The sequence below is a fragment of the Sturnus vulgaris genome, chromosome 10 (assembly GCF_052056855.1).
Source record: "Sturnus vulgaris isolate bStuVul1 chromosome 10, bStuVul1.hap1, whole genome shotgun sequence".
In the NCBI taxonomy this organism is placed as follows: Eukaryota; Metazoa; Chordata; class Aves; order Passeriformes; family Sturnidae; genus Sturnus; species Sturnus vulgaris.
In genome coordinates, this window is record NC_142252.1 from 23,904,987 (window position 1) to 23,925,398 (window position 20,412).

General features: G+C 46.9%; 1 protein-coding gene and 1 long non-coding RNA gene across 3 annotated transcripts in view; both read right to left on the reverse strand.

Moving 5' to 3' along the window:
* Positions 1 to 463: 463 nt before the first annotated feature.
* SCHIP1 (schwannomin interacting protein 1) overlaps positions 464 to 20,412 on the reverse strand; it is a 37,443-nt gene continuing 17,494 nt past the window's right edge. For both annotated transcript variants that reach the window (XM_014886163.2, XM_014886162.2), the window contains exons 2-7: positions 7,522 to 7,640; positions 5,379 to 5,496; positions 4,531 to 4,728; positions 3,612 to 3,735; positions 2,072 to 2,165; positions 464 to 1,193 (exon numbers count right to left, since the gene is read on the reverse strand). In XM_014886163.2, coding sequence (XP_014741649.1) covers positions 1,142 to 1,193; positions 2,072 to 2,165; positions 3,612 to 3,735; positions 4,531 to 4,728; positions 5,379 to 5,496; positions 7,522 to 7,640 — 705 coding nt within the window. In that variant the 3' untranslated portion in view covers positions 464 to 1,141. The remainder of the gene's footprint in view (positions 1,194 to 2,071; positions 2,166 to 3,611; positions 3,736 to 4,530; positions 4,729 to 5,378; positions 5,497 to 7,521; positions 7,641 to 20,412) is intronic.
* Positions 10,443 to 20,093, reverse strand: LOC148222718 (uncharacterized). The gene is made up of 2 exons (XR_015805807.1): positions 19,840 to 20,093; positions 10,443 to 18,751 (listed from the first exon to the last, which is right to left on the reverse strand). It is a non-coding gene; the product is annotated as an uncharacterized LOC148222718 (long non-coding RNA).

The following is a 20,412-nucleotide window of genomic DNA, read 5'->3' on the forward strand; positions in this document are numbered from 1 at the left end:
CAGGCTCAGCTCTCAGCCTCTCCTAAAGGCACAGGGAGTAATTCCATTTTTAATCCATTTCATTTGCTGCCCATTTTTAAAAATAAATAGATTAATCTCCTCATTTCTAAAATTTCATTCAAACGTTCAGCCCAGACAATAAAATATATTAAAAAAAAAAAACAAAACACCTGGTGTGTGTGTGTGTGCTGATTCCAACCAGCCCAAATTCAGGGCTCAGTGTTAGAGAAAAAAAAAAAAAAATCTTTGAAATCCCTGTGAAACAGAATTAGGAACTCACAAAGAAATAATTCTACAAAACCCCCTCTCTTCTCTCACTTTCATGTGATCAGCAAGGCAAAAAAAAAAAAAATATAAATAAATAAATTACCATCACTTTTTCTGGTGATAATAATTCCACATTTTTGTTCCACCAGCAAATCGACCCCCCCCCCCCCCCTTTTGGCAACAAAGAGACGCTTCATAGGAAACAACGGTGGTCATTTTTATTTTACAGCTTTATACAGAAAACTTCCAACTCTCTGCACCCCACTGAGTGTTAACAGCACACCTAAAAATGAATGGCAGCTTCTCAACGCTGCCCAAAATGTCGAGAACTGAGTAAAATGTTCAGGTTACTGAAAGCTACGACGTCACTACGAGGCAGGCATGGAAATTTTTTTTTTTTTTTTTTTTGTTTTGTGTGTGTGTTTCTTGTTTTTTTTTTTTGTTGTTGACTTGTATAGCACCGTCAAGAACAGGTTCTTTATTTGAAAACTACAGTGAGGAATAAAAAAGTAGTCAATGGTAAAATATCATCCAACCCCCCCCCCAAAAAAAAAACAACAAAAAAAATCTCTAAACGACCAAAAATAAAAGTTAAACTACCCCTCTCTTCTCGCCCATGATTTATAATGTTATAAGTACTGTACAATTCTCTTTGTTTCTGTAATAATAATAATAATAACAATAATAATAATAATAACAACATTATTATTATTAAAACGCCTGATATTTAGTGGCACGAGTAAAAAAAAAAAAAAAAAAAAAAATTAAAATAAATTAAGAAGCAGAGGCCAATGAGCAGACAGAAAGCTTCAGACACGGTCAATGAGCAAGGCTGGGGCTCTGGGATTGCCTGGGCAGGACCAGGCAGGAGGAGTCACTTGCTTGGCATCTTCTCTGCCATGTGCTTCTGCTGGCTCTCAGCGTGCCTGGGGACACAGGGGCTGTCATTCCAAGGAAAAGATGGAAAACTCCACCCACCCCCTCCAGCAGCCAGCTGGGAATTTTTAAAATTTTTTTTAATTTTTTTTTTAAATTTTTTAAAAATTTTTTTAAATTTTTTTTTTCTGGATTTTTGCTTCTTGGCAGAAAGGACAGGGAAGTCACTTTGGGGGTACCTGAGGTTTTTTCCCCCCTCCCTTCCCGCAGGGATTTGGGGGAAATGTCTTTACCCAGTGCCCCCAGCATTCCCAAAAAATGAAATTCCACTGGTGAAGGTGCCAGGAGGAAGGGGAGAAGCCAGGACAGGACGTGTGGTGGCACCGACTGAGCTCCAGCTGCCACCCCAAACTTCCCCCCCAGCCCCTCATCTCCAATTTTCCCTCCAATGCCCCAGCCTGGAATCACAATCCTGGTGTGCTGCCACTGCCCAGGGGATTCATCCCCAATCTCCACATTCCTGCATGAAATATTCCAGAATATTCCAGAATATTTTCTGTTTCTGGAGCCCTTCCCTGCCAGGAGCCCTGAAGGGAACCTTCCCCCATCCTGCGAGGCTTTTTGTTTTATCGATTATTAATTATTAATATCGGAGCAATTATAAAGTTGTCCCCTTTGTCCAGCCCTCCTGGTGGCACAGACAGATCTTGGACAATTCCAGGAGCAGCCAAAACTTTTCTGGGAATTGCATCCCAGCCCCTCCCCAACCTACCCAAATCCTGCATGGTGAAAGATTAAATCCCAAAATTCTGCAGGACGAAAAAATCCCAAAATTCTGCCGGAGGAAAAATCCCAAAATTCTGCCGGAGGAAAACCCCAAAATGGTGGAGGAAAATCCCAAAAAGGTAAAAAGGGGGGCAGAGCTGACCTGGTGAGATCCTCGATGTCCACCAGCATGGCATCCTGCTCCGTGTGCAGCTCATCCCGCAGCAGCAGCAGCTGAACCAGCTCCTCGTTCAGACCTGGGAACCGCAAACGGCACCGGGAAATTCGGGACGGGAAATTCGGGACGGGGAAATGGGAGATGGGAAATTCGGGAGGAGAAATTCGGGAGAGGAGAAATGGGAAATGAAAAGTTTGGGAGGAAAAAGGAGAAATTCGGGAGGAGGAATTTGGGATGAGAAATTTGGCGTGAGAAATTTGATGAGAAATGTGAGATGAGAAATTTCGGGAGGAGAAATTCGGGAGAGGAGAAGTTTGGGAGGAGAAAATTCGAGAGGAGGAATTTGGGATGAGAAATTTGATGAGATATGGGATGAGAAATGGGAGATGAGAAATTCGGAATGAGAAATTCGGGAGGAGAAAAGGAGGAGAGATTCGGGAGGAGAAATGGGAGATGAGAAGTTTGGGATGAGAAATTCGGCAAGAGAAATGGGATGAGAAATTTGATGAGATGTGGGATGACAAATGGGAGATGAGAAATTTGGGATGAGAAATGTGGGAGGAGAAATTTGAGATGGGAAAATTGGGATGAGATATGGGATGAGAAATTTGGGATGAGAAATTCGGGATGAGAAATTCGGGATGAGAAATTCGGGATGAGAAATTCGGGATAGGAAATTTGGGATGAGAAATGGGAGATGAGAAATTTGGGAGGAGAAATGTGGGAGGACAAATCCAGGATGAGAAATGGGAAGATGAGAAATTTGAGTTGAGAAAGGGGATGAGAAATTTGGGATAAGAAATTTAGGATGAGAAATTTGGGATAAGAAAATTGGGATGAAGAGAAATTTGGGATGAGAAATTTGATGAGAAATTTGGGATCCCACCAAAATCACCATCACTGTTTTTGGTTATTCAGCTCTGATTACATTACATAAAATCTATAAAACAGAATAAAATATAGTAAATGCATATATTTAAATATATATTACATAGAAATATATCTAGAAATATAAAAATATATCTAGATATAAACAGATATAAAATAAATAAATTTATAGATCATATATATAAATATATATTAAAAAATAGAAAAATAAATATTTTAATATATATATATTTTCTATTTATCCCAAAGCATTTAATTAATTAAAGAAAACAGACCCCAGGAAAATGAAGAAATTTGCACTTGCTCTCCATTCACCCTTTCCATGAAGAATATTTCTATTTATCCCAGAGCACTTAATTAATTAAATACAAACCCCAGGATAATGAAGCCATTTGCATTTACTCTCCACTCCACCCTTTCCATGAAGAACATTTCTATTTATCCCAGGGCATTTAATTAATTAAAGAAGACAGACCCCAGGAAAATGAAGAAATTTGCACTTGCTCTTCAACTCTACCCTTTCCATGAAGAACATTTCCATTTATTCCACCCTCTCCATGAAGAACATTTCCATTTATGCCAGGGCAGGTAATTAATGTCAGAGCCGGGTTAATGAGGTTAATTGGCCGTGTCTTACTCTCGATCTGGGAGTGCAGGTCATTGACGATCACCTGCAGCTGCCCGAGGCTCATGTCCCTCAGGTCCGAGGGCTTCAGGCTCCTCTTCATCAGGCACTCACTTATATGGGGCAAGTGGGGCAGCTGCAAGGAAGAAAGATTTTATTGTTTCTTTCCAAGATTTTATTGTTTCCTTGTAATATTTTATTGTTTCCTTACAAGATTTTACTGTTTCCTTACAGTATTTTACTGCTTCCTCCTGAGATTTTATTGTTTCCTTCCAATATTTTATTGTTTCCTTCCAGTATTTTATTGTTTCCAATATTTTATTGTTTCCAATATTTTGTTTCCTTCCAATATTCTGCTGTTTCCTTGTAATATTTCATTGTTTCCTTCCAGTATTTTATTGTTTTCAATATTTTATTGTTTCCTTCCAATATTTCATTGCTTCCCTCCAATATTTTGCTGTTTCCTTCCAATATTTTATTGTTTCCAACTTTTTGTTGTTTCCTTCCAGTATTTCGCTGTTTCCTTCCCATATTTTACTGCTTTCTCCCAATATTTTATTGTTTCCTTCCAATATTTTATTGTTTCCTTCCAATATTTTGCTGTTTCCTTCCAATATTTTGCAATTTCCTTCCTATATTTTATTGTTTCCAACATTTTATTGTTTGTTTCCAGTATTTTATTGTTTCCATTATTTTCCTGTTTCCTCCCAGTCATTCCTAGCTCTGGGCAGTTTTTTTGTGCCCTCGTTTTTGTCCCCCTGTGTCCCAGCAGTGACTCCAGCACAGGGAGTTCAGCCCCCAGCACCAAACCGGGCTGAGGATGCCAGAGCAGCAGGGGCAGGAATATTTGCTGGGACACACCTGGGACACACCTGGGTCACATCTGGGGTCACACCTGGGTCACATCTGGCTCACCCCCAGCCCCACTTACAAGATCTGCTACCGGAGATTTCTTCCTGTTCTGCTTCTCCACCTCCACCTGCATCTTGGCCATGGGCTTTGCCATAGCCAAAGCCATCTTGGCTTCAGCCTGCAGCTTCTTCTGCCTGCTCAGGAAATCCATGTCCTCCAGGGACTCTGACTCCTCCTCTGTCGTGTCCCTGTCCGAGTAGGACGAGCTCTGCTTGCTCTGGGGAAGCAAAGAGGACACAGCAACTTTTGATCTGTTTCTGTGCTGCTTTTTAAGTTTGTTTTTTTTTTTTTTCCCTGCAGAAATTGTGAATGGATTTAATTTTTATCTTAATCCACAGGGTTATCTTTGAAAATCAGGGTGATTCCCAGCTAGGCCTCCTTGGGTTTAAAGGGAAAGAGGAGCCCAGCAGATCGGTGAGAGGTGAAAATGGAGGGAAACACCCAGGGCTGTGGGGATAAATCCAAAAAGGAACTTTGGATCCAGACTGGGAGAGGGAGGGAAACTGATGGGAGCTGATAACACTTCCTATGCAATTCCTGAGGCTGGAAAAGGAAATGGAAAAGGAAAAAGGAAAAGGGAAAGGAAAAGGAAAAGGGAAAGGAAAAAGAAAAGGAAAGGAAAAGGAAAAAGAAAAGGAAAAGGAAAAAGAAAAGGAAAAAGGAAAGGAAAAGGAAAAAGAAAAGGAAAAAGGAAAGGAAAAGGAAAAAGAAAAGGAAAAAGGAAAAAGAAAAGGAAAAAGGAAAGGAAAGGAAAGGAAAGGAAAGGAAAGGAAAGGAAAGGAAAGGAAAGGAAAGGAAAAGGGAAAGGTTTAGGGTTTTGACAGGATCAGGCTCCTCCCCTGGGCCAGGCTGAGCCCCCAGACCCACCATGGGTGACACAGGCGTGTCCAGGCTGGTCTCTGTCTTGCTGTCATCGCCATCGCTGTCCTTGTCACTGCCACTGTCGTTGACAAAGCAGATCTGCAGGTTCATGCCACTCTGCAGCCTGGGGAGCACAGGCACGGTGACACTGCTGTCCCCTGCAGGTGGCACTGGGAGCTCCGTGTCGCACGAACACGGGGCTCCTGCCACCATCTACTGATAAAGTGCAGAATTACCCCCACACTGCAGGGATTCCCAATCGGGTTTTTAATCATCATTGCTTCAGAATATCATCATTGGTTTTGGTTATTCAGCTCTGATTGCATTAAATAAAATCTACGAAATACAATAAAATATATAGGACTGGATATATAGAATAAAATTATATAGTGTTCCTATTAAAAGACCCGCAGAAATCATTTACAAATAAAGAATAAAAGAATTAAAGAGAAATGCATAAAGAAATAAATAACATATATAATAATACATATTTTGTCAGTGGTGGAAATTATTTATTCACTGTTTGTATCCAGGACATTCCTGTAACACAAAAGTTGATTTTGGTGTTTTCCAGGAACTCCTGTAGCAAAAAAAAATTATTTTGGAGTTTTCCAGGACATTCCTGTAACACAAAAATTGATTTTGGTGTTTTCCAGACCCGCCCCTGCTGCACTGCTGGATTGGGATGGATTAACCCCACCCACATTCCCCTCCCCAGGATTGATTTTGTGTGGATGCAGGGTCAGGGGATCCCAGGGCAGGCTGAGAGAAGGGAAAAGCTCAGGTGAGAGATCCCAATCCATCCCCACATCCTGTTATTCCTCATCCCCAATGGGATGGCAGCTTAGGAACAGCAAACTCCTATTTTCCATTTATTTCTGCGTTTATTAGTTACTATCACCACCAAATAAATAGGATTAACAATTGTTTATGAATGAACAAGTAAAGATGGTGAGATCCTGGCCAAGGTTTGGAATAACCTGGGGTAGTGGAAGGTGTCCCTGGCCATGGAGAGGGAATTGGGTGAGCCTGAAGGTCCCTCCCAGGCCAAGCATTCCATGATTTTCCTCTGGAAATACAAACAAAGCCATGGGAATAACGCCCTGCAAATGTTCCTGTAGGTGCTGCAGCAGGGCATATTTTTTTTTTTCCTGGATTATAAATATTAACAACCATCAAATCCTTCAGGCACAGCTGGCAATTTCTGGGGGCTCAGCTGCCAAACCCTGATGAGCTGCATTAATTAGTGCTCTAATTACCAGACAGCAGCTCCTGCTTCAGCTGTAACTACACACAGCAAAGCTGTTTTCCCTTTCAAATGATCCTCAGCTCCATTTAATTCCACAACTGTACCTCTCCCCTGGAACAGCAGGATTCCTCCTGCACTCCTGCCTCCCCCAGCTCCTTTCTGCTCCCATCCCACGGCAACAGGTGCAGCTTCACTCCCAGCATGGGAAGGGTCTGGTGCTTCCCCAGGGCTGGGGGTTCCACCCAGGTGAACACAAACGAGATTTTCTGGAGGGCATTTGATGCAAAAAACCCTTTAAAATCCAAGGGAGGAATCCATGTGCAGCTCCAGGGATGGAGCCATGTCTGCAAGCAGAGCTCCTGGATGTGGAAGGGAGGCAGGAAGCTTTAAAGCTTTTTTTTTTTTTTTTTTTTTTTTGTCCATCCTCTGGTGCTTCCTGAGCATTAATCGCTTTTCCAATCATTCATCACAATTCCAGAATCATGGAGGTTGGAATTCCCAAATGGTTTGGGTTGGGAGGGACCTTAAAGCTCGTCCTGTTTTTTCCCTGTTCCAACCCCAATGTCCAGCCTGGCCTTGGGCACTGCCAGGGATCCAGGGGCAGCCACAGCTGCTCTAAATCCTAAATGAAATCCTGAAGGGAAACTAACTCAGAAAACTTCATTTCCTTTATCCCTTCAACATCCCAACACCTCCCTGCCCAGTGCTCGAGGAGCAATTTCCCCACATCATTCCCAAGGATTTACACAACGCACAAGGATTGCATTTGGATGTTGCTCTAAACACGGGAAAAATTCAGGGGTAGGGTTGGAAAACAAAGTGTGAGGGATGGTGTGGGACGTGTCACTGCAGGGATCCCCCCCTTTCCAGGCTGCCCCGACCTTCTGGGCTCTGCCTTACCGGGAGGACAGGCTGGGTTTGCCGCTCTTGCTGCAGCTCGTGTAGAGCCCGGGGCCATCGTCGAAGAAACTGCCCAGGGCCAACTTCTGCCTGATGGACTCGCGTTCATTCTTCTGGGCCTGCGGGGGAGGGACAGCGGCGATCAACAGCTGGACGGGGATCAACAGCTGGGGAGCGACAGGGATCGACAGCTGGACGGGGATCAGCAGCTGGGGAGGGACAGGGATCAACAGCTGGACGGGAATCAACAGCTGGGGAGGGACAGGGATCAACAGCTGGACGGGGATCAACAGCTGGGGAGGGACAGCGGGGATCAACAGCTGGGGGGGACAAGGAGGGTTGAACATCTGGGGAGGGGAGGGAGAACAGGGTTCAGGCCCTGGGGAGGGAGAACAGGGATCAACATCTGGGGAGGGACAGGGATCAACAGCTGGGGAGGGAGAGGGAGGGATCAGCATCTGGGGAGGGTTCAGGCCCTGGGGAGGGATGAACATCTGGGAAGGGAGAGGAAGGGATGAGGATCTGGGAAGGGACACAGAAGGGTGAAGATCTGGGAAGGGAGAGGAAGGGATCAACATCTGGGAAGGGCCAGGAGGGGATGAGGATTTGGGAAGGACCAGGGAGGGATGAACATCTGGGAAGGGACACATGGAAGGATGAACATCTGGGAAGGGACACATGGAAGGATGAACATCTGGGAAGGAGCAGGGAAGGATGAACATCTGGGAAGGGGCAGCAGGGCACAGGAAGGGCTCCTGCCCCCCCAGCCCCAGCTCCAAGCTCAGCACCTCCCAAGCCTTCCACACCTCGGGCACCCACAGAGCAAATCCCACTGGGAATTCCCATGTGCTTCTCTCTCCATGTGGAATCAGCCCGGTCTGGGTTGAAAATCCCCCCAAAAATCCCCCTAAAAATCACCTGATTCCACCCCAAAGTCATTGAGAGATGAATCCTTCCACACTCCCCAATATCTGCACCTCCATCCACACACAGCCACCCCCAGCAGCAGCTTCCACTGCCCTGAGCAGCTCCCAGCCCCACAAAAACCCCACTCCTGCCATATAAATATAAATATAAATATAAATATAAATATAAATATAAATATAAATATAAATATAAATATAAACAAAACTATTAACAAAAATATTAACAAAAATATTAATATTAGTATATACATATACATATATGCATATATTATAATATAGATTAGATACAGGTATAGATACAGATAGATATAAGCACAAACAACTATAAATCTAAATCTAAATCTAAATATTAATATTAATGTGAGAGCTTGAAAATAGCAATCAACAAAACGATTTGCAAATAATCCCTGATCAATAACTGCAATCAATGTGCAAGAAATAATTCCAATTATTTATGTGTTTGTCACCAATGGGTCACGGGCCAGCACTGACAGGAAATTCAGGAAGTTTTTGATGGAAGGAACACTTAGGAAACCTCAAATATTTAATTATAAAATAACATTTAATTATTAATTATAAAATAACATTTAATAGCCAATCCAGCAAACACAACAAAAGGAAACAGGGCAGGCAAGGCTGGGGTTAATCCATGGAATTTGTGCTTCCCATATCCCACCTCAGGAAAAATCAAAAACTTTTTTTTTTTTTTTGTACAAGGAAGGGTGACAAAATTCAAATTATTCACCTAAAATAATGGATGATTGAATTCCAGCTCGGGTGCTGATTATACACAGGATTACCCTGCCCATTCGATTGTCAATCCCTTACCAAAATATTTCATTTCAAACCCAACTCCTCGTATTTCAAATCCTTCAAATAATAAAAATAAACCCCAGGACACCAAGTGGCACCGAGTTTTTGGGCTGAGCTCCAGGTTTTGGAAGTTTTACCCAAACCATTGTTTGGTTTTAAGTTTCAATACCTCAATCACGTGGAGACAGGTTTAGGATTATAAATAGTCAGATTTTATGAAAAATTTTTATTTATTATGGATTATTTTATTTATTTATTTTATATATTATTTATGATTTTATTCATTTGCTGTTTAGTAGTTTTATTTATTATATTATGATTTTATTTTATTGCTTTATTTATATTATAATATATTTATAATTATATTTAGATTGCTTTTTATTGCTGTATTTTATTTATTTGCTGGGAAGAGCAGAAGAGGAGGGGGGAAAAAAAATAAGGAAAAACGAGTGAAAATAATTTTTTAAATGAACTGGAAGCAGAGGGAGAGGGGTTGGTGGCAGCTCTGGGTGCCTTTGGCTGTGCCAATATTCCACCAAATCCTGGGAATTCCCCCTTTCCCAGCTCACACGATCTTCCCATCTAAACTGGATTAAATTCGAATTTTCCTTGTGCTCCAAACAAAATTCCCCAGCACATCCCCGTGGCCACCCAAACTGCTTTTTCCCCATTAAATTCCGGGCAGAATTGGACATTTCTGCTCCTTTCTCACACATCTGTCTCTCCACATCTGGTTTCATTTTTTTCCCCTCTGCTCCCAGGCTGACATCTGTACATTTAATTAAGGTGCAATTTGCTTTCTCCACCAGCTCATTACTGAGGATTCTCCATAATTCTGCTGCCAGCACTGAGCTGGGAATATCCCATTTTCCAAGCCAGCCTAAGGACCATAAAGAAATCCTATTTGTTATTGTAAAACGGGGAGCAGTTACTCAGAAATAAAATATTCCTGAGGGAACTGGACTTCAAGGTTTGGATAAATTACCCGACAGCAGCACTCAAAAATCCAGAGCTGGGTGTGGAAAAAAATAAAAATGGAGAAGGGAAGCAGCAAGGCAGGTTTTGACTCTCGAATATTCTGATTTGGTAGAGGGGGAATAATGGATCAAATCCTCAAAATGCAAAAGGTAATTCCAAGGAAAACAGAACCCCGTGGTTTTTAGCTGTGAATTTTCAAAAAAAAAAAAGAAAGTATTTCTGCTCTGTTCAGAGCTGAGGACAATTCGGTGCTCACAATGGTTTGAAATAAAAGCTGTTTGGGATTTTTCAGGGGAAAACAAAACAATGGGGGTGGATGATTTCCTTCTTCCCCTCGAGCTTCCCTCTCGGAAGGGCAGCAGGAGCTGGAGGCCAGCAATGAGAACACAACGTCAGCCTTGGCTGGGGCTGCTCCAGGGAAAAAAGGGAAAATGTCCCCAAATCCTGGAATGCTTTGGGATGGAAGGGATTGAAATCCCATCCCATTCCTGCCACGGGGACACCTCCCACTGTCCCAGGTGTTCCCAACCCCAATGGCCAACCTGGCCTTGGGGACACTGCCAGGGATCCAGGGGACAGCCACAGCAAATGTGGGAATTCCAGCCCAGCCAGGAATTCCATCCCAAAATCCCAGCCAGGAATTCCAGCCCAGCCAAGAATTCCATCCCAAAATCCCAGCCCTGCTCTCTCACCCTGTATAAAACCATTTCCCCCTTGTGCAAATTCTGGTGGCAAAATTGAACTCCAGGGGGACAGATTTTGGGGGAAAACCTCCAATTCCATGGCAATCCAGTGTGGAAAAGCTGCAGAGCTGCTGGCCTGGCCTCCTGCCCATGGAGAATTCTCCAGGCTGGCACAGCTGAGGAGGCTCCGTGCCCCTGCCCCACGTCCCCCAGCAGTGACAATAAACCAGAGCCTTTGGGAGGGAGCTCCGAGCCCTCCTTCACACACAGATCCCAAAAAAAGGCTCTGCCAAGTGCTGGGAAAGCCCTTGGAGTGTGCTAAAATCGCCGGGAAGCATCAGCACAGGGAGGCCTTGGGATCACCTCACCCCGGAATTTTATGGATTTGCAAGTGCCTTGTGCTGGGAAGGGGCTGGTGAGAAGGTTTATTCCAACGATTACAATAAAAACAAGGATTTGTGGCATGGAATCGCAGAATGACAGAGGAATTTGGATTGAAAGGGACCCTAAAATCCATCCTGATGGGCAGGGACACCTCCCACTGTCCCAGATTCCTCCAAACCCCATCCAGCCCGACCTTGGGACACTGCCAGGGATCCAGGGACATCCACAGCAAATCTGGGAATTCCATCCCAGCCAGGAATTCCTTCCCAAAATCCCACCCAGCCCTGCTCTCAGCCAGTATAAAACCATTTCCCCTTGTCCTGTCACCCCATCCTCTTGTCAAGAATCTCTCCCTGACACTTCTGGCAACTTGACATTCCAAGATTGTGGAATTGGCCTCCATCCCCTGAGTGCTCCATGCCCGTGACTTTGGCAGCTTGGGGAGATTTCCCTGAACTCTGCTGGGAATTCAGGGGGCTCCTCTCGTGCCTCGGGAGCCAGCAGGGTTTGGGAGCTGATCCCAGCAGGAAAGGGGGAATTCCTCCCCAGCCCCGAGGGGGATCTCACTGACTCCAGCAATGCTTTTATGCTCAGGAAAGGGGAATTTTGCTGCTTGCTTGCTTTGGGGCCGTCCAGGTGTGCTCCAAGCACCCCAAACTCGCTGTGCCCTATTTCCTCTCCTGCCTCAGGGATGATCCCAACACTTCCATGCCCATCCCAGCAGTGCTGGCTCTGTGTGCTCCCATCCCAGGGATTCCCCCCAGCTCCAGATTTTGCTGCTCTGATCTTCCCCTTTCTGCTGGAAAAGGGAAATCGGGCTCTTCCCCCAATGGCTGCTGGAGTGTGGGACACACTGGGGTACACTGGGATACACTGGGACACACTGGGACACACTGGGACACACTGGGATACACTGGGACACACTGGGACACGCTGGGACACGCTGGGACACACTGGGACACACTGGAATTCACTGGGACACGCTGGGACAGCCAGCAGGAGCCCTGGCACGCTCGGCCACGCCACCAGGGCTATTTTTGCCCGGCTCTGTCACTTCCAGCCCCAGCCCAGGACTATATTTAAAGCCCCAGAGCCATAGGCAGGGTCTCATTTTATCTCTGCACAGCACCAGGGCTATTCTGGGGTGTACAAACAGCACAGAACCACCGAAAATGTGGTTTTAGCTCCTTTTTTCTTCCTGGGGTAAATCCAAACCCAAGTCAAACTTTTTGAGCCGCGTTACAAAAAGCCTTAAAATTCCAGGTAGGAGAACTCCTTTGGAAACTTCTGATATTTTCTCATCAGGAGATACAGAAAAAAGCAGCGAGGAAGGTTTACCCTGTTGCCAGCACTTTAAAAATCCCGGATTCTCCCAGCTACAGCTCCCAAATCGCAGCTCTCTGGGCGGGATCCGGGCAGCATTCCCGCCTGGTGGCACACAAAGGCTCCTTTCTATCCTTTTTTTTTTTTTTTTTTTTTTTTTTTGTCCCTTTACCTTTTTACAGCCGCCGTCCGAGGGCGGCGGGGCTGCTTTCCTGATGACGTCACCCATTCCATCATCCCGTTCCCGGTTCATTTCCCCCTCTCCCGGCTCCTGGATCTCCACCGATCCCCACGGCACATCTCAATCCTTCCCTGGCGGTACCATGCGATGAAAAGTTGACTCCAAAAAAGCCTCCAAAAATCCGGCTGGATTTTCCAGCAGCGCTCCCGGAGCACCTCGGTTTTCCCAAATAAAGTCAGGGAACCGCAGGGAGCCGAGGCTCGGCGGGGCTGGGAAGTCGCGTCCTTGTGCAGCCACTGCCAGAGCCGGATAAAAATAACCCCGAGGCTCCGGCGGCTGCACAAGGGCAGGAAAAATCCCGGGCTCTGACGTCAAAATCCCGGGCTCTGACGTCAAAATCCCAGTGATTTATGTCAAAATCCCAATTATTTATGTCAAAATCCCAGTGATTTATGTCAAAATCCCAATGATTTATATCAAAATCCCAATGATTTATGTCAAAATCCCGGTGTCTGATACCAAAATCTCGGTGCCTGATATAAAAATCCCAGTGTCTGATATCAGTCTTGGTGTCTGACGTCAAAATCCCAGTGATTTATGTCAAAATCCCGGTGTCTGATATCAAAATCTCAGTGTCTGATATCAAAATTCTGGTGATTTATGTCAAAATCTCGGGGTCTGATATCAAAATCTCAGTGTCAAAGTCTTGGTGTCTGATATCAAAATCTACCTGATGTCAAAATCCGACTGATTTATCTCAAAATCCCAGTGATTTATGTCAAAATCTCGGTGCCTGATAGAAAAAACCCAGTGTCTGATATCAAAATCTCTCTATCTGATGTCAAAAACCTGGTGATTTATGTCAAAATCCCGGGGTCTGATACCAAAATCTCGGTGTCTGATATCAAAGTCTCAATGTCTGATATCAAAATCCCAGTGCCTGATATCAAAATCCCGGTGATTTATGTCAAAATCCTAGGGTCTGATATCAAAATCTCCCTATCTGATGTCAAAATTCGAGTGATTTATCTCAAATTCCTGGTGATTTATGTCAAAATCCCGGTGTCTGATATCAAATCCAGCCTGGCAATGCTGCCACGCCAGGATCAAAGGGCTTTCTCCTTCCTGGGTTTTTTTTCCCCAGGGAAATCATCCCAGTGAATTCCCAGCCTGGCTGGGGGTCCTGATCCATCCCAGGAGCCACCTGATGGAATTTTCACTGCAGGTAAAACCCATCAGCAAGGACCCCATGGAGCTGTTCCCTGGCTAAATCCGCTTTTCCAGGTGCAAAAAAAAAATCCTGAATTTCTTGGAATGAAGCAACAGATGCACCCAGCCTAACCCTGCTTCCCATCCTGTGGGTGTGGAGAGCCTGATTCCTAAAAAATTCCATCCCTGGGGGGACTCACAGCTCCTGCCTCCAGCATTCCTGCCTGGAGATCCGGGTTTCACCGACCCCATCCCACAGAAATCCCACTCAGTCCATGCTCAGATCCCATCCCAGCAGGAATTCCAAGGTTTGTCTGGATCAGCTGCTCATGCTCAGAGCAGGAATTCCCAAAAAGAATCCTTAGGAAAATGGAATTATGCCAAAGTTTCTCCCCAAAACTCGGCACAGCAGCAAGAAAAATCCTGGTTTTTGGTGAGACACAACTACAGAGAAATAATTTTAATTGCCTTGAGATGTTTAATGAGATATCCAAGCCATGCTGACATCATTCCAGCCCAAATGCAAATTCCAGGTAAATTCCCAGCTCCAACAACACCCAAGTGATGCATCCCAGAGTGAATCTACTTCAAATTTCCAGGGCAAAACCAGCAATAGCAAACGTTTAATTCCATTCTTGTCCCTGGATGGTGCTTTGCAACTGTAATTCCCAAATGAAACAAAGTGGTTCTCTGGATATTTCCTTATTTTTAGTTCCCCTCCGCCGCTGACTCACGGTCTCCTTTCCTGCTCTTGCTAAATCCACTTCCTCTCCGGGCTGAGGATGGATCCTGGCACAATAAATCCCAAAATTTCTTTTTAAAATATAAATATAAATCGTGGCACAGCCCCCGTGGTGGGCAGGAGCAGGGGCCGGGGCTGAGCCGGCTGAGTCCCCTCGTGATTTGTGACAATCCCTGTCCTCATCCATCAGGGATGTCCCCACGTCCCCTCCCTGGCTGCAAAGTGACACCAAAGCCACCCCTAAGGGGAGGAAGTGGCACGACCCCAAAAACAGAAGTATCAATAAATATATCCCACCCTTGCCAACCACGGTTTTTTAGGATATTTTATCCCCCATCCCAGCTCTCCTCTGCCCTGCCCTCCTGGGATGCTCCAGGACTCTCCCTGAGCTGATCCCACTGAGTCTCCAGGGAAAATCCTGCATCCAGGATTTATTCCAGGCCACGGGAAAACCCCCAAAGCTGGCTCAGAAGCACAGCTGGGAACCCCTGGAACCACGGCTGGGGACACATTTGGGGCCCTCCTCAGTGCCAGGAGCTGCTCCCTTGGGATGGGCACCTCCCTGCAGGAAAAGGGAGGAAAATCCCATTTCAATCCGGGATATCCAAAGGAAAATGAATTTTGGGATTCTCACAGCACAGGGACCAAACCCTTGTGTGTTCAACCCCTTCCCCATGTTCTGCCTGACCTACAGGCACCATTGTCCCTCTGCTTGGAACATCCCCAAAAAAAAAAAAAGGGCTCCATGCTGGGACCAGTGCCCCAGGAATGCAGATCCCACTCCCACTCTCCAGCAGCCATGGGGGAAGAGCCCGATTTCCTTTTTCCAGCAGAAAGGGGAAGCTCAGAGCAGCAAAATCTGGAGCTGGGGGGAATCCCTGGGATGGGAGCACACAGAGCCAGCACTGCTGGGATGGGCATGGAAGTGTTGGGATCATCCCTGAGGCAGGAGAGGAAATAGGGCACAGCGAGTTTGGGGTGCTTGGAGCACACCTGGACGGCCCCAAAGCAAGCAAGCAGCAAAATTCCCCTTTCCTGAGCATAAAAGCATTGCTGGAGTCAGTGAGATCCCCCTCGGGGCTGGGGAGGAATTCCCCCTTTCCTGCTGGGATCAGCTCCCAAACCCTGCTGGCTCCCGAGGCACGACAGGAGCCCCCTGAATTCCCAGCAGAGTTCAGGGAAATCTCCCCAAGCTGCCAAAGTCACGGGCATGGAGCACTCAGGGGATGGAGGCCAATTCCACAATCTTGGAATGTCAAGTTGCCAGAAGTGTCAGGGAGAGATTCTTGACAAGAGGATGGGGTGACAGGACAAGGGGAGATGGTTTTATACTGGCTGAGAGCAGGGCTGGGTGGGATTTTGGGAAGGAATTCCCGGCTGGGATGGAATTCCCAGATTTGCTGTGGCTGTCCCTGGATCCCTGGCAGTGTCCCAAGGCAGGGCTGGATGGGGTTTGGAGGAATCTGGGACAGTGGGAGGTGTCCCTGCCCATCAGGATGGATTTTAGGGTCCCTTTCAATCCAAATTCCTCTGTCATTCTGTGATTCCACGCCACAAATCCTTGATTTTATTGTAATCGTTGGAATAAACCTTCTCACCAGCCCCTTCCCAGCACAAGGCACTTGCAAATCCATAAAATTCCGGGGTGAGCTGATCCCAAGGCCTCCCTGTGCTGATGCTTCCCGGCGATTTTAGCACACTCCAAGGGCTTTCCCAGCACTTGGCAGAGCCTTTTTTTGGGATCTGTGTGTGAAGGAGGGCTCGGAGCTCCCTCCCAAAGGCTCTGGTTTATTGTCACTGCTGGGGGACGTGGGGCAGGGGCACGGAGCCTCCTCAGCTGTGCCAGCCTGGAGAATTCTCCATGGGCAGGAGGCCAGGCCAGCAGCTCTCCAGCTTTTCCACACTGGATTGCCATGGAATTGGAGGTTTTCCCCAAAATCTGTCCCCCTGGAGTTCAATTTTGCCACCAGAATTTGCACTCCCTTTAAAGAAAAAGATGATGCCAGCTGTTTTCTGGAGCCTCCAAACCCCTCCCGAGATCAAACCAAAGAAACCTCATGAAGTCTCCAATTCTTCTAATTTCCTTAATGAGCATTTCTTTGTATTGCAAACTCGTGAATTTTATGGATTCATTCTGTGTTTCACTGGGATCCTGGGAGGGGTTGGGGACATCCAGCCTTGCCTGGATCATCCCTGGGCATTCCAGCCTGATCCAAAGTGGCACCAGCAGCTCCCTGGCACAGGGTTTGCCAACAGATCCCTCTCAAAACCAGCCCAATAAAATCAATCCCAACGCTTGGACACATCCCAGAAAAACCCATGGATCCAAGCAGGCTCCACCACAGCCCCTGCCCCACCTCAGAGATGATTTCTAGCCAATAAAAATCTCTTTTCTCCTCAGATTTCTTTTTTTTCCCCTTTTAATTTTCCTCGCACGTGTGGAGCCTGGAAGCATCTCCAGAGCGACCCTGGTGCCAGCAGATAGCTCAGCCCCTGCCTGCTGCCAAAACCACGGAGCCAAATCCTGTTCCCAGGGGCAACTGGGAGGTTCCTGCCTCAGCCAGGGGCACTGGGTGCCCCTGAATCCTCTGCTTTTCATCAGAAATTTAAAAATCCACGGTTTAGACACGTTTTGACCATTGTACAGCAACGCTAAAAAAGCATGGATTAAATCAGGAAGAGGCTGAGGAGCCCAGCAGTGCTGCACAGATCTGTCAGGCCCTGCTGAAAATACAGATTTACAAAGCAAACTGAAAGCCTGGCTGAGGCTGAGGGCCAGTAAAGCCCAGCTGAACCACGCAGCAAAATAAAACTTTTATTTCTGGGCTAAAGGTTGGATTTGAACGCTGGGTTTTTATTCCATGTGGGCTCACAAAGCATCACCCAGTGAGCACCAGCCAAGGTTTACCTGGTCAGAGTGCAGGAGCAATGATGGAGCCCTAAATAAAATGTTTGATATGGGGAAATAAATTGGAATAAATAAGAAAATGAGCATTATAAAGAGAGAAATCCACAGCACGGAGGGTGGCAGCATCCAGCCTGATTCCAGGATGCATCCATGGAAAAGATGGCAGATGATGCTGGGGCCTCCAGGCCATGGAAAATTCAACCTAAATTCAAGGAATTCACCTGACTCAGCCACATCCAAAGCCCAGGAGAAGCCAGGACCACCTGGGCTCTAAATTCTGGGGGAAATCAGGGATTTGAGGCCAGGAATGGAACAGGACAGGAACATCCTCCTGCTCCTCAGCACCTCCCCATTGCCAGCTCCTCCCTGTCACGGATTTGGTGGCCCAGCCATGACCTGGGCACGTCAGAGTTTTTCTGCTGGAATTCTTCAAAACAAACCCATTTTTAAAGTTTTGCCAAGTGCTGACTTGTTCCTTTCTTTGATTTCTTTTTAGTTCCTTTAAAAAAAAAGGGGTGTGAGGAGGGAGCAGAGCAGATTAAACATTGCCACCCCTCCCCCGGCAGCCACCAAATCCCATCATGATCCCAAAGCGTGATCCCAAAGCCTGGGATTGCCATCCACAAAGGGATTAAAACTCTTGAATTCATGGGTTTGGGAGGGGGCTGGGGTCGCTCTTAATCTCTGCAGCACCCTAGGAAGGTTTGAAAACAGATTTAAATTGAATTTTTTTTTTTCTGGATTTTTTCCCTATGCTTTGCGTGGTTTCTGGCTGGTTTCCCTCTAATATTTATGGGTTTGGAGGAGAGGAATCAATCCATAAACACGCAGGGAAACCGGCAGCGCTGTCGCAGTAACACCCGGGGATTTTGGCCAGGCCTGTGTCGCAGCTCATCATCATCACCATCATCATCATCATCATCACCATCATCATCATCATCATCCCACCCCCCGGAGCTGCTTCCAGCCGGGAAACAATGCCCAACCTTTAACCCGTGCGTTCCTGAGTATGCTGGGAAAACATCCGCTGCTCCCAAACAATGGCACCATTTATCCCGGCTGTCCAGAGCAACAGGCTCGGAGCTGCAGGGAAATCAAAAGGCTGGAGAGGAGAAAAAAAAAAAAAAAAACAACACAAAAACCCACAAAAAAACCCACCCAGGATATTTTCATTCTAATGAGGTTAAAAATAGAAATTCACTTCCAGAATTTTTAGGCTGAAAATATTCCGTGAAAAATCATTTCAGCTCCTCTCTCGTTTCGTATCTTCTCCCTCCGTGAGGTGTTTTGCATCTGAGATGTTTTGTTGGAAAACACGGCCTGAAGTTGGAATGAGACGCGGGAATGGAGGGAAAAACAAGGATGGGGAGCTGGGCTGGGCAAGGCCCTGCTTGCAGAGGATCCAGCTCTGGGAATGTTTGGGAATGGGGGTTTTCCAAAACACCCCCACTGCACGTAGGCAAAGGCATTTCTCAGCATCGCCGTGCCAGAGGCACAGATGTTGGTGCATTTAATAATCCGCTGGTGCCATCGAGCCCCTAAATGAGCCATCGAGCCCCTAATTGTGTCATCGAGCCCCTAAATGAGCCTTCGAACCCTTAATCGTGCTATCGAGCCCCTAATGGTGGCATTGAGCCCCTAATCGTGCCATCAAGTCCTTAATTGTGCCATCGAGCCCCTAAATGAGTTATCGAGCCCCTAATCGTGCCATTGAGTCCCTAAACGAGCCATCGAGTCCCTAAATGAGCCATCAAGCCCCTAAATGAGCCATCAAGCCCCTAATCGTGCCATCGAGCCCCTCAACATGGCATTGAGCCCCCAAAAGTGCCATCGAGCCCGTAAATGAGCTATGGAGCCCTTAATCGTGCCATCGAGCCCCCAAATGAGCCATCGAGTCCCTAATCGTGCTATCGAGCCCCTAATCGTGGCATTGAGCCCCCAAAAGTGCCATCGAGCCCTTAAATGAGCCACCGAGCCCCTAATTGTGCCATCGAGCCCCTAATTGTGCCATCGAGTCCCTAAATGAGCCACCGAGCCCCTAATTGTGCCATCGAGCCCCTAATTGTGCTATCAAGCCCCTAATTGTGCCATCGAGCCCCCCCTGAGCCGCCTCCCGTGCAGGTGCACCCACAGGACCCATCCTCTCTCCAGAGGGAAATGAATCCACAAACCCAGCCCAGCCCAGCTCTCAACTTCCCCACTAAAATAACGCCGATGTTCCCCAAACAGGGGGGCCGGGATGAAAGCTCACGATCCCCGTTCCCTGCAGATCCGGGAGCACAACCGCAGCCTGTGAATCACCAGCCTGCGCTCGCAGAAACGTGGGAAGCGCAGGAAATGCTCTGAAAAACACATCCCTGAGCTGCGGCCGCTCCGGGGCTGCCATCCCGAGGCTCTCTCGTTTCCAGGGAGCGGTTTTCGGGTTTTGTTTTTTTTTTTTATCCCGGTAGGAAGGCAGCGGGATGCAGGCGGCGAGGCCCGGGATGTGGGCAACGCATCCCCGGCCCCGCTGCGCCTCCGAGCATCACATGGCGAGCACAAAAGCCCCGGGGCTGCTCTGCCTGCCGAGCCCTGGGGTGCTCGGGGAGAACCCCGGGATGCTCGGAGCAAAATCCAGGATGCTCGGAGCGAACCCCGGGATGCTCAGACCAAACCCTGGGGTGCTCGGAGCAAAATCCGGGATGCTCGGAGCAACAACCGGGATGCTCAGTGGGACCCCTGGGGTGCTCAGACTGAACCCCGGG